Raw genomic sequence first — 15,303 nt, forward strand, 5'->3', positions numbered from 1 at the left:
TCTCTCTCTCTCTCTCTCTCTCTCTCTCTCTCTCTTTAGAACATACCTATTTTGGACTTACACTCTTGGACATTTCAAGTCAGCACCCGTCATTCATAGCTCTCTCTTTTTTCTCCCCTTAAGTCCATTTAGAACCTCTCTCGAGCTCTTGTTTCTTATTAGTACCCTTCTCCCCCCCCCTTAAGTCCATAAATTACATGAACTCTCTTTTTACTTGATCTCTTATTAGGACTAAAAATAATAGATTGTTTTAATAATTTAGGACTCCTCTCTCACTCATTCCTAAGTCTTATTACCACTCTCTCTTCTCTCTCCGTTTAAATGTCTTGAATCTACTTCTCTCTCTATCTTTCTGTCTCTCTCTCTCTCGCTCCTTAAAAGTGTTTGAGACCTCTCTCTCTCTCTCTATCTACCCTTAAGTCTTTATTTTATCACTTTTTTTAAAAATTTACATAAGCACACATACACACACATACACACACATGAAGTGCATTCAATTTAAAACATTAAATTAAAATAGTTAAATGAGAGAGAGAGAGAGAGAGAGAGAGAGAGAGAGAGAGAGAGAGAGAGATTATCTTGAGCATTAAATTAAAACATGAAACCCGCATAATTCAAATTTAAATATATAGAAGAGAGAGAAAGACTAAATCATATATACTAATTCAAACACATGCAAGACAAATTAAGGGAAGAGAGAGAAAGACTAAATCATATACTAATTCAAACATTATATGTGATCCTATGTGGTCAAATTGGGTCCTAAGGGGTACACTAAACACACTAGAATGTTATAAGGGGTCATAAGTGTGTTAGAACACATGGGTGACCCCTTAGGACCACATATGACCCCTTAGCACACTATATGATTCTAAGGGGTATTTTGTACAAATTAGGATGTTATAAGGGGTCCTATGTGGTCCTAAGGGGTCACACATGTGTTCTAACACATGCGTGACCCCTTAAGACCACATTGGACCCCTTAGGACACTATTGGGTCCTAAAGGGTATGTTGTACACTCTAGCATGTTATAAGGGGTCATATGTGAACCTAAGGGGTCATGCATGTGTTCTAACACATGCATGACCCCTTAGGACCACATAGGACCCCTTAGGACACTATGTGATCCTATGTGGTCAAATTGGGTCCTAAGGGGTACATTGTACACACTAGGATGTTATAAGGGGTCATAAGTGGTCCTAAGGGATCACATGTGTTAGAAAACATGCATGACCCCTTAGGACTACATATGACCCCTTAGGACACTATGTGATCGTAAAGGGTATGTTGTACACATTAGGATGTTATAAGGGGTCATATGTGGTCCTCAAGGGTCACGCAGTGATCCTTGAGGACCACATATGACCCCTTAGGACACTATTGGGTCCTCAGGGGTATGTACAAGTACACACTAGGATGTTATAAGGGGTCATATGTGGTCCTAAGGGGTCACACATCTGTTAGAACACACACGTGACCCCTTAAGACCACATAGGACCCCTTAGGACACTATGTGATTCTATGTGGTCAAATTAGGTTCTAAGGGGTACATTGTACACACTAGGATGTTATAAGGGGTCATAAGTCGTCCAATGGGTCACGCATGTGTTCTAACACATGCGTGACCCATTAGGACCACATATGACTCCTTAGGACACTATTGGTTCCTAAGGGGTATGTTGTACACACTATGATGTTATAAGGGGTCATATGTGGTCCTAAGAGGTCACACATGTGTTAGAACACATGCGTGACCCCTTAGGACCACATAGGACCCCTTAGGCCACTATGTGATTCTACATGGTCAAATTGGGTCTTAAGGGGTACATTTTACACACTAGGATGTTATAAGGGGTCATAAGTGGTCCTAAGGGGTCACATATGTGTTCTAACACGTGTGACCCCTTAGGACCACATATGACCCCTTAGGAAACTATGTAACCCCATGTGGTCAAATTGGGTCCTAAGGGGTACATTGTACACACTAGGATGTTATAAGGGGTCATAAGTGGTCCTAAGGGGCAACACATGTGTTAGAACACATGCATGACCCCTTACGACCACATATGACCCCTTATGACACTATGTGATCCTAAGGGGTATGTTGTACACATTAGGATGTTATAAGGGGTCATATGTGGTCCTAAGGGGTCATACATGTTTTAGAACACACATGTGACCCCTTAGGACCACATAGGACCCCTTAGGACACTATGTGATTGTATGTGGTCAAATTGTGTCCTAAGGGGTATATTGTACACACTAGGATGTTATAAGGGGTCGTATGTGGTCCTAAGGGGTCACGCATGTGTTAAGTGGTCCTAAGGGGTCACACATGTGTTCTAACACATGCGTGACCCCTTAGGACCACATACGACCCCTTAGGACACTATGTGATCCTATGTGGTCAAATTGAGTCCCAAGGGCTACACTGTACACACTAGGATGTTATAAGGGGTCATATGTGGTCCTAAGGAGTGACACATGTGTTAGAACACATGTGTGACCCCTTAGGACCACATATGACCCCTTTGTACACTATTGGATCCTAAAGGGTATGTTGTACACATTAGGATGTTGTCAGGGGTCATATGTGGTCCTAAGGGGTCACACATGTGTTAGAACACATGCATAACCCCTTAGGACTAACACATGTGTGACCCCTTAGGACCACATATGACCCCTTAGGACACTATTGGCTCCTAAGGGCTATGTTGTACACACTAGGATGTTATAAGGGGTCATATGTGATCCTAAGGGGTCACATATGTGTTAGAACACATGCGTGACCCCTTAGGACCACATATGACTGCTTAGGACACAATGCAATCCTTTATGGTCCTAAGGGGTCATATGGTGTCGTTAGGGGCATATGTGGTCTTAAGGGGTCATATGGTCTCGTCAGGGGCATATGTGGTCTCAGGGGTCTTAAGGGGTCATGTTGTGTGTACTAGGATGTGAAAAGGGCTCATACAAGTTCTATTTTTTCTAATGTTTAAATTTATTATCTAAGTTTTCTAATGTTTTTCTAAGTTTTAATTTATTATTTAATTTTTCTAACGTTTTAATTTATTATCTAAGTTTTCTAACATTTTTCTAATTTTTAATTTTGCTAATGTTTTTCGTAATGTTTTTCTAAGTTTTAATTTAGTACCTTAGTTTTCTAAGTTTTTCCTAACATTTTTTTAAAATGTTGAAAAAAATAATACATATACAATTATTTAATTAAAAAATAAAATTAACGTTAAATTAAAACATTAAATTAAGTTTTCTAACATTTTTTTAAGTTTTAATTTTGCTAATGTTTTTTTTTTAATTTTCAAATGTTTATCTAAGTTTTAATTTGGTATCTATGTTTTCTAAGTTCTTCCTAACGTTTTTCTAAAAAGATGAAAAAAAACAATAAAATATAATTATTTAATTAAAAAAACAAATTAACAAATAAATCATTTAGTATTTTTAAAATAATTTTAATTAAAATTTTTAAAAAATATAAAAAACCATTAAAAAACATAAAAAAACATTATTAAACAAGAAAAAGAGTTATTTTGTGCACCTGGAGTTCAACATAGGTCAAATGACAATGATTGAGGAGCACTGGCTGCTACTGACGGGGCACAGTGACATAATGTCCACGTAGGGTTCGCTCTAACCCCCTCAATGGACCCAGATGCCAAGTCAAAAATGACAGTCATTTTCGACTTATATAAACAGTTTAAAAAAATGGTTTTTTATTGGGTTCGCTCGAACGGGGCTAAATATTTTATTGGGTTCAAGTGAACTCGAAATTGCAATTAGGTTCACTTGAACCCGGATTTGTCAAGGGGTTTGAGTGAACCCCCAAGGGTAGTTCATTCAAACACCCCTAGTTCGTACGAACCCATCAAATTATTTTTTTCCCAACCCACGAATTTTGTTCGTGGGTAAAAGTGGGAACCATTAATGTGGGATCACCCATATATGTGTGTGTGTACATACATACATACATATATACACACACACAAACACACACACATACATACATACATACATACACACATACATACAATTGTGTATGTATGCATGTATGTATGTATCTATATACGTATATGTATATATCTATATAGATACATAATTGGACTACATGCACAACTTCTTTTGTGTGGTACACCAGAATAGGATAAGGAACTTAATGTCACATTTTGACATGATTTTGTGTGGCAACGCATGCAATTAAATTATCCCCTTAAAGAACAAATTGACTATATTAGATACATCATTCATTTATTGGCAATAAAAATGCACCATTTTAGGAAATCTATCCACCATTGTGAAGATAGTCTTTGCTCCTTTGAGTGTCAACATGACAAATTCCATGGATAGTTCCTCCAAACATTTATCTAGTATACAATGGCTTATACAACCTATTGTTTTGGCATTTTTTGGTTAACATGATCAGGGAAAAGGGGTGTGATGGTTTTACATTTGAATTTCAAAATTTGGGATCAATCATAAGCCACTCAAGACTAACCCAAGATGAAAAATGCTAGTTTAAAGGCAATCAACAAATCTATGGACATGCATGGACATATAGGCTAATAAAAGATGTGTAAATCACACACGAGAATGTGCATAAATAAGAATGAAATAAGGTCAAATACATGAAAATAGATACAAACCAAACTTAACACAAGAATGCACCACTTATTAACATGTAATGCATTAAGATATTCCATCAAAATAAACACAAAACTGAAAATATAATTGTATAAATATATAAAATTTATCATATTCCATCAAAATAGATTTAAAACTAAATATATAATATTGTAAATATATAAAGTTTATGATTATAATTAAAATAAAAAATAAAAAATTTCTCACACAATCAAACTTAGAAATTGCATACAAGATTTGAATGGATTGTGGAAATCTTATAGCTTTGATTTTATTAGTTGTTTCTTTCAAGATTCTTAAAAGAACGTTCTTTTGCACTATTTATTTATTGTTAATATATAATTAATAAAAAATAAATAATATTTTTTTATAAATATTTAAAATTTATTAAATTACTTAAAATACTAGTAATATAAACCCAAATATTATAGAAAGTTAGAAATACAAACTTAATATTTAATAATTTTTTTCGAGATTCTTAAATGAACGTTCTTTTGTACTATTTGTTTATTGTTAATATATCCATTTGTTCAATAAAAAATATTAATAATATTTATGATTGATCATTTGAATAAAGTTAAATAAAGTAATAATGTCTTTAAAATTAAAGAAATTATTTGCATCTGAATAAAGTTATTAAAGTATAATGTCTTTAAAGTTAAGAAATTATTTGCAGTCAACAAATCATATAATAACCTGAGTACGGCTGGAACTTGGTCCTACCAAAAAATTGCAACTATTTTAGAATGGCCATCAAATTTAAGCATGGCGTAATCACCATTCAATGTTCGAGTAAAGATCATAATTTACAAATGCCCATTCATTGGAGAAAGATTCCCTGAAAGCGTGAAATTCAAAGACTGGGAGTAACCTTTATCGAATTTTATTTTCGACCTCCTCGTCATCATCAAGTGGAGATAAAAGACGAGACAAATCACAGTCAGAAGAAAATAAAGAAATATATAAATTTGATTTTTATTTTTATTTTTAATTTTTATTTGAAGACAGGCATAACCGCATTGGGAAGATAGCGAGTTTGACCTTTACAGAAATGGGAAAAACTCTTTAGCCTGTAGGTGCAGACTGTTTACTCATCTTCAAATCGGCTCACCATTGGCCTTGAATCTAATTTAAGCCAGAGCAAGCCTCTCTTCTCCAATATTGATTGAAGTGGCCTTTGAATCAAATAATGCAAGCCATTCAAGCTCATCCTCAAACCCATGGGTTCAAACTTGGTCTTTCCAAAGGCACCCGAAATGCTAAGGGTGCCCTTATTGCTAAGGGATATGCTAGTAACAAATGGTACAGTAACAATGACATGCAGTTCAGGCTCAAGGCAGCAGTGAACATGAACAAAAATAAGAAGTTGAAGTTGCTTACAGTATGCAAGGCAGTTTCTGTGGAAACCCAAAAGAACTTGGAAGCTCTCAATATTGCAGATGATGTCACTCAGGTGTGTATGCATGCCCGTTTAGTTACTTATTTGATTGCAATGGGATTTGATGTTGACTTCCATTTCTGGGTTGGGTGGATTTGATTTGCTCATTGTAATTCGCTACCAATTATGATTTTATCCTAAAAAATCAATACCTAACTTGGTAATATGTGAATTTACACCCAGATGACGAAGTTCTTGAACATATTTTGTTACGTGTATTGAAATACGCCACCTGATTATGATTTTGATTTGCAAATGAACACCCTGATTTGAAAATCCTTTGATCTTAAAACTCAATTGAGGAAATCCTTGAAATTGAACGCCCTAAAATGGAATGCTTGAATTGTATTGGCATCATGATTATGATCTCACTTATGAAGTTAGGGAGAGGTTCTATTGCATTGCGGTTTCTGATATTGTGACTGAAATCTTTATTGCGTTATATTGATTGAAGAGATTGTCATATATTGCTTGTTTAATAGGAACAGGGCACCTAATTATGAATTCGGTCTGTAAAATGAACAACCTATTGTGGAAATCTGAAATGTAGTGGCGACACAATTGTGAAAGAACCAATCCTGAAAAAGAATTGTCAGGATCATGAAATTTTATTCTGCTCTTGTGCACTTTCAGTTTTGTTAGAATGTTTAGAAATGTGTGCATGGAAGGCGAGGCTTTGTAACCATGCAGTATCATAGACTATTATCGGTGTCAAGGACATAATTAAAAACATTTCTCCATTAATCTATTTAATGGCATATGGAGGTATGCAGAGATGCTTGTGCATCACTGTTTCTGATTTTATAACTGAAATCTTTATGGTGTTAGATTGATTAGAGAAGTTTCCTTATCCGGTTTGAAAAATTCCTTAGCTTAGGAAGGTTGTCTGGGTGGGTAGAGGATCTTGAGATTCCACTGTATATCCCTTCAGGCCAGGAGGTAAAGGTGGTTTTTAGGTCCCAACCTAACTAGCGCACGTTCTGGCTCTTGACAGAGGAGACCTCCCTTGACAAAACAAGGGGAATTTTTAACTTTTACCTTATATATACTGTTGACATTTTGTGTCCTTTAGTTTTTGACCCTATAAGTTTATAACCAATCTCAGGAATAAACCAAACCTTGCCAATGTTTTTGGAGTAAATTTTAGCCTCTAATGATTATCCTTGAACTTGAGCATTTTAGTAAGCTGGTCCTCAAGCCTTTAGTCTTTTTTTTTTGTTTCACGGGGGATGATACTGTAGGATCTAATAATTTTGCTAAAAAATCAGCCTTATGTTTCTATTATGGTTTATTGATCAATAGGTTTTAAAAAGATTTTCAGAATTCATGTGAAATGCTAGGGCTGAACAGGCAAGGATGAAGGGCTCAAATCAGGAAAAACGTTATAGTCTATTTTCCACTAATTGATTATTCTCTTACCTTATTAAGAAAGTAAATAGAGTTGTGTTGATGTGGTTCTTTATTCTTATGATATCATACAACACAGAATAAAATACTAAGTATTCTATCCTCTCTTGAACAAAATCCTCCCAAGTGCTAAACTACGTGATCAAATGGGATGACTCCAAGGTTCCAAATGTCAGGTCTTGACGTGCTCTTGGATAGACTTAGTGATTGTGATGTGATTTGTTGGAATCACAAGGGGGACTTACATTGAACCTGAATGTTTGAATGCTGCTGGAATGTGGAATTTTACTTGATTTGAAAAAAAGATAAAAAGATTTAGGGTATAGAGAAACTAGATTACTCCTAAGAATGTAAGAAACTGTGAATGACTCAGTGGAATTCTACTAGACTTTGCTTTGCCATACAAAGCAACAATGCCACAAAGCTAGTGCGATCTTCTAAGGTTAAATTATGATGTTCAAATCACCACCAACAACGTAGACACCATCAACGGGATGCATATCAATGGGTGTGTAATAATCAAAGTTAAGCTTATAAAGAGTTTAGTTGATGATGCAAAGTATTTAGCAATCAGCGAAATACAAGTAGTATGAACATGCGAATTTCACCATTAGTCATCCACAATATCTTCCATCCATCTAATCAACACCATCTAACATGAGGCTACAACAAGAAACCATGCAACATGTAGAAGAAACAACATATTCCACTATAAATTCAATGAAAAGGATGTTTATTTACAAGCTTGACAACAATTTCTGCCTTCTCCTTCTACTCTACTCCTATCTCCTAATTGCTTGCTACGTGCTACTGAATTATTAACCTGCTATTAACTATTATTAAACCTTTACAAATGAGAGAGTGGAGTCTTTTATAGTGCTCTTATTACAATTGAATCTCCAGGATTAAATCAACATCAATGGCCAAGATTGAAAGATAGAAACCCTAATTAGGGTTTGTTACATCCATTACATAGCATTTAATGCTTGACCAATGCTAAAATTACAATAAATAGGACACATGTCCTTTGAATGCTGACCAATAGATGATGAGGGTAGGTACATCAAACTTTGTGCCCACATGTGGTAGTTATCCTCCTCGTTGGATGAGTCAAGTGCATTGAATTTGGACACCCTGACTTGGTATGACGCAATTGGATAGGTGATGACTAAGCATCACCTTGGCTTACTCCTTGTAACTAATCTCAAGTGTTTGTGATTGTAATTCCTTTCAATCATTTCACCCTTCACATTCTTGTTTGGGAATTACGCCTATGTGCTACATTTGATGTAGACCTTGTGATGTTTATGCTTGATGTTCTTGACCTTCTCCTCGCATTGGTGATTGATCTTCCTTATCTTGCTGAAGTGTTGTGGAGAGCTTCCCCTCCATCCACTTCCTTTGATCTTGAAGTATTCTCTATGTGTTGATGAGTCTTCATGTTGAGGTATTCATTCCTCTTCATGAGCCTTGATGAAGTGTGAATCTTGATGTTGTAAATCCTTCATGCTATCAATACATTGCTGGAGTTGTAAAGTGAACATGTAGATCTCCTCCTTTGCATTGAAGTCCTCTCTTTTGCATTGAAAGTCCTTTGCACTTGCATCTTCATATTTGGGAATCCTTTTCCGTGTGATGCATTTCCATCCTCATGCTAGGGAATTCACCTTGTTCTCTCCTTGATGATGTCCATCCTTAACCACAATTCCTTGGAAAAGGGTGGAATTGCAAAGTGAAGGTGCAATAGCGCTCATCTTCTTAATGGGTTTCACCTTAACTTGGGTGTGAGTGCAACATGTAGGCATAATGCTTTGAAGTGCTGAGCTCCTGGTATCCTGGCAAGCAGCATCTTCTTTCACCTCAAACTTTGATCATCATGCTTATCTTTCTTGTAGCAGACCTACAAAACAAACAAATATTGAATCAAACACCTATGAAATGAATGGAAGCACCATCAATCATTTTCACAAATCCCTTATTTTCACCATTCTGCACAAAGTTTCCAGAAAATTGAATTTTAGGGTATTCTGATCTCGTCTTTTGTAATCTGGAAACACTACTTTCAGAATTGGAAATTTTGGAAACAACTTAATAAATACTAAAATAAATAAATAAATAAACAATTTAATTAATAAATAAAAAATATTAAAATAAATATTTAAAACAACACTAAAAACTGCTGTTCTAACTCCTAAATAGTTAAAATAATAGTTAAAAAACCTTAAAAACAGCACTTAATAATTTCTATATCTTACAAATAATATGCAATTTGGCAAATTTCATATATAAACAATATATTGAATAATTAAATTGAAAACAAAAAAATTGTATGATTATTGATTTTAGATTTAGAAATGAAAATGCAAATGCCAAAAACAAAGTATGAATTTCAAAATTTGTGAAGTCTTACCTTGAAGGTTTAATGAATCCTTTGACTGGTTGATTGATGAAGAAGATTGGAATCTTCTTCTTCCTCTACCTTTTGCCTAGTGCAATTGCAAAATTTTGATGTTGATTTTGATTAAGGGTGGACATGTATATTTATAGTTTTTTTGAGGGTTTGGGGTGTGGCTGGGGCCTATTAGCGTTTTAGGGTCAGGGTTAGTGAGTTTGAATGGTTGGAATTCCTTGTGCCATCTTGGGGACTTCTTAGCATCCTCTTGATGTCCTCAATAGGAGGTGTGTCTCATAAATGTCCTCTTTATGAAGGGAATGCCCCAGAGATGGTTTCCCTCTAATGGTGGTGGTCTTGGGGGAAGACAGTAGGATGTTTTGTTTGCATCCCTGCTTTAAAATATTCCCCTTCTTTGGGGGTGGGCATATGTCCCAGTGGAGTGCTGCCTGCATACACAAACTTTTGTAAGTACAAACAATCAAATTGGAATCAGAAATTTGTAGTTGCTGAATTTAGAAATAAAATTTCTGAGAAAAATTTAGTACAAAATATGGACACCTCAAGGCAATAAATAACCTATAAACTTGGCATTCCAAATCAGAACAAAGTGCCTTATTTTTAGTTTTCCTTTCAAGGAGTTTTTTTGGTTTGCTTTTCTACCACGCACCAACTACACTTTCAGATTGTTTAGAACTAGACTCGCCACTATTTGCATTGTTTTTTTGTAACAAATATGTGTTGACTTTTTAAAGGTAAGAGTTTGAATCTCTGCCAATAGATGAAAGGACTTAATAGAACTTTCAAATGAAGTATTAATTACAAGAGCAACTACACCATTTCCACCTGCCTTTTTGGTAATTGTGGAGAGCTTTCCTCTTAGGCACTTGCATTCTAAGAAAGTGCCTAGAAAATGACTGACCTCACCCAGTTTGTGGAAAATAACAGATTTTTCAATTACATAATTTAAACCTTTTTAGAGGTTTGATACTTGTTTTTCAGCTTCTCCCAAAGTTCACCACCAGAAGTGGCATTATTGACCTTAGGAATCAACTTATCAGATATGGATAGTTTTAAGATTAAGAGGGCTTTGTTGCGATGATTATCAAATTTCAGTTAAATTTGTATTGTTCTTGTTTCCATTTGGAGGATTATTTTATCAGAATTCTATAGTCAGAAATGGTGAATATTTTGTCACTCTAAACATCAAAATTTTGGCTACTTAACTACAGCTCTTTGGGGAAACAAGATTTTGTATATTGGTGTTGACTTAGGGTTTTATAGGCAATTTCAGACATTGACAGAAGTAGACAAGTGAATATTTTTTGGATTTGGAAAATGTAAAACATGTTCTTAATAATTTACATATTTAGGGTTTCTGTCTAGGGTTTTGTTTCCTTACCTGCTCTACTATTCTGCTGTGTCTTCTGTTCTGTCTGCTGGGGTTTTTCTACCTGCAAATTGCTGTGCTTGCCTTGCTGCTTGCTAGGGTTTCGCTGCCTTGCTGCCTGCTAGGGTTTTTGACCGTTGTCATGCTGTGCCTACTGTTCTGTTTGAATTCTTGCAATTGTTGCCTTCTACAGATGATTGGCCCTTACCGCATATTGCAGTCAGCATGGCATCCACTTTGATAGCTGGCCCTTCAGTTTGGCATTTGGTCCTTCACTTTGACAGTTGGCCCTCTAAAATTTTGCTAGTCGGCTCCTCAAAATTTTTAAACTTGGTCCTTCAAAACTTTGACAGTTGCCCTCAATAGTTGGCCTTACACACGTCACCCCTACAGTCTACACACACTTAGATAGGGTTTTTCATATTTTCCTTTTTGTTGGTCTTTACATTTTTTTTACTATCTTTGAATTCTTCTTCTTCTTTCAAATTGATTTGCTTAGCATACCCTCTACCCAGATTTGAATGATTTGATAACAAATTTTAGAAGAATGAATGTAAAGGGATTGAGAAAATTATGTGTCCACCACACTCCAATGTGTGTATGTTGTTGTAGGGAAGTTACATTGTGAAATTACCTTGTTAGACTTTGTTAATGTGTATTATTACATCATTATCATATGTCTTCTACAATTGATCATATCTCATACCTTATTTATTGGTAGTAATAACCTTTATTTGTCTACCAAGTACTAATTCACTCCCTTGATTTGTATCCACAATAAACTACATGGATCATGTTTGCAAGTTATAAATCCTAATTTTTTGAAGATAGGATGGATCCGATGGCTGCTTTCAAGGTTTCTGCTTCTGTTCTTAACATAACATTTTGTGTTTATGATTGTGGAAAGCTGTGGAAATAAACTTTCAAATGTATATATGATTATGTTGCTGATATTTTCATTTTGTGACAGCTTATTGGAAAGACACCTATGGTGTATCTCAACAATGTTGTGAAAGATGGTTGTGTTGCAAATATTGCTGCAAAGCTTGAAATCATGGAACCTTGCTGCAGTGTGAAGGACAGGTACATTTTTCCCCGTCATTTTGATGAATATGCACTTTGAAAATATGATTGATACTATCTGTATTTTACTTTCCAGAATAGGCTACAGTATGATAGCTGATGCTGAAGCTAAAGGGGCCATTACTCCTGGTGTGGTGAGTGTTTATAGCTTTATATCATAGAAGCAGATTGAACAGCTTTTTCTGAAACGTTTTCAATTTTTTTCTTACTATGGCAAAGTTTTGATTGGAACTGATCAAAGTGTCCTATTGAATTTGATAGGTCTATAAATGAATTCTCACAGCTTGATTTAATCTATAAATTACTGACAAATGGTCATCATTTCATTTAATAAAAATGGGTGTAGATATTGGATTTCTTTTCACAAAATAAGTGCTGGTTTGGCTGTATATGCAGACCACACTAGTAGAGCCAACCAGTGGCAATACAGGGATTGGTCTAGCGTTCATTGCTGCAGCTAAGGGTTACAAACTTATTTTAACTATGCCAGCATCTATGAGCATGGAAAGACGAGTTTTACTACGGGCTTTTGGAGCAGAACTTGTTCTCACAGAGTCTGCCAAGGGCATGAAGGGAGCTGTCCAAAAAGCTGAGGAAATATTAAAAAAAACTCCAAATGCATACATGCTCCAACAATTTGACAATCCTGCAAATCCTAAGGCATAGCAAACAACTTCAACAGACTTTTATTTTTCTGTTGTACAGTTCAGACCTTAAAGCAACCTAGAAATTAGCTATTAGTATATATTTGCACTTAATTGCACCTTGATTTCTTCTTATGTATTTTTGTAGGTACATTATGAGACCACAGGTCCAGAAATTTGGGAAGACACGAAGGGTAAGGTTGACATTTTGGTTGCAGGAATTGGAACCGGTGGGACAGTCACTGGTGTTGGTCGATATTTGAAAAGCAAAAATCCAAAGATCAAGGTCTGTCCATTGTCATTATATGAAATCTATAAATTTTCTTTCTATAGCAGCAGTGAAGTACCATGCTTGGCTGGTTCAGGGGTTTAGTTAACTGAGTTTATATGTTTCTTTTATCAAACAAATAATAAATATACACACCATGTTTTAGATGTATGACAACGGGATTTACTAAAACACAACAGCTACTTGACACTTATACAAAAGCCTAAGCCTATTGTTTCTCTGATATTGTGGGACAAGGGGATGCATTTCTGGGAATGGCGAAAAGTTGCCTGCATGTTGGGGATGGCAGGGATGAGGGGATGCATTTCAGGTGAGAAAAATATTCACCAAATTTTGTGGAGGGCAGGGGGGATGACTTCTAATGACTTACGGAAATTAACATTTGAAAATCAAATTGAAAAAAAAAAGAGTTCAGAGATAAAATACTTAAAACAAGCTAAAAAAAGCTGAGATTTATTTACTAAATAACATGGTCCATGTTCCAACATTGAATGACATTATCATATTAATAATGTCAAGCGGCCAACATTAATTATAAAAGACTGAAGTGACAATGGCAAACTATCATCAACTACAAATAGAATGTTAAAAATAAATGTTGAAGCAATGAAAATGACAATGCCAAAATAGATGTGTCATGTCCCCCTTTTCGGAAATAGTGCCATAGAGAAAACCACTATAGCCTATTTTCATTTCCCGTAGAGTCTAGACTAAAGGCAAAAGCAAGTGAAATAAATGTTAATATTATTTTAAGTTGTGCTTAGCAATTTTTAATTTAAGGAGCAACTTAAATAATATTATTTAAATAAAATGCAATTTTTAAATGCTAAAAATAAAATAAAAAGTATTTTTAAATACTAAACCTACAATAAAATAAAAATGTATTTTTAAATACTAAACCTAAAATAAAAAAATAAAATATTTTTAAATACTAATTGGAGGGAACTTGAATTTAGGGCCCAAATTGTAAAAGTATAAAAAGAGGGTGCCTAGCTTCATTTGGCATCTTGATTTCATTTTGACATTTTTTTTATAGTTTTAGCATCCAAGAACGAAAACCTTCAGTTCGCTTGGGGTTCGAGAGGACAAAAACTCCCTTAAATTCCACATTTGGGATCAAGAATGAAAATCATTGTTTGCCATATTGGGTGATTCCATCTCGGGATCACAATTATGCTGATGCATTGAGGACTTCAAGATATTTTTCAAGTTTGCATGTTGCTGCTACAGTGTTGCTACAATGATTTGTTGGAGATTTCATCCTTTGGAGTGTTATATGTTGCTGCTACAGTGTCACCATTGTCCATCATAATTGAGGGTTTCTACATTGGTTTTCAAGGCTTTGGGGATTTATTGTGTATCAAAAAGTGCTGAATCTGAATTGTTTTTAATATTTCTAGTCAACCCTAACTGAGCACTACCTTTGGAGGAGTAAAATCAGTAAATCCCACCCAGATATTAATTATACAGTTGCTTGTTTACATCATTCACAATCACCAATAATCATCCTCAGTGTTACATCAGTCATATAAGGGTTTTATTCCAGTCAGCAGAAGGTTGCAGCAGCTATATAAGGTGCTGTTCCAGCATTTTGGAAGGTTACAGCAGCTATATAAGGTGCTGTACCAATTATCAAAAGATTATACCAGTCATATAAGGTGCCAATCTAGCATTCTTGAAGGTCACATTTGTTATATAAGGTGCTATCTTAGTTAACAAAAGGTAATATCAGACATTAATAGTGCTGTACCTAGCTTTGAGAGCGTTAGTAAATCATTTGGACTGCCTTATCAATGGCCATATTACACATCTATCATTGTTGACTTGTGAGCTGATTTGGGGAAGTGGTAATTCTGAAAATTCATTTTACAGCTTGCATATCAGTGTTATTATTTTCCCCATCTTGCAATTTTAGTAAAATCAATGTTGTTGCTGCTGTCATGTTGATTTCTAATTAGTTTTCAATGTGATTTATAGTTATTTGCAGTTTTTAAGTTTCCAAC

The 15,303-nt window shown here is 35.1% G+C and overlaps 1 protein-coding gene across 1 annotated transcript in view; it reads left to right on the forward strand.

Annotated features, from left to right (window-relative positions):
• The first annotated feature begins 5,452 nt into the window (after positions 1-5,452).
• LOC131039575 (cysteine synthase) overlaps positions 5,453-15,303 on the forward strand; it is a 129,422-nt gene continuing 119,571 nt past the window's right edge. Inside the window, exons 1-5 of the mRNA XM_057972362.2 lie at positions 5,453-6,110; positions 12,255-12,367; positions 12,444-12,501; positions 12,764-13,027; positions 13,160-13,297. Coding sequence (XP_057828345.1) covers positions 5,847-6,110; positions 12,255-12,367; positions 12,444-12,501; positions 12,764-13,027; positions 13,160-13,297 — 837 coding nt within the window. The 5' untranslated portion in view covers positions 5,453-5,846. The remainder of the gene's footprint in view (positions 6,111-12,254; positions 12,368-12,443; positions 12,502-12,763; positions 13,028-13,159; positions 13,298-15,303) is intronic.

Source organism: Cryptomeria japonica, chromosome 5 (genome assembly GCF_030272615.1).
Source record: "Cryptomeria japonica chromosome 5, Sugi_1.0, whole genome shotgun sequence".
Classification (NCBI taxonomy): Eukaryota; Viridiplantae; Streptophyta; class Pinopsida; order Cupressales; family Cupressaceae; genus Cryptomeria; species Cryptomeria japonica.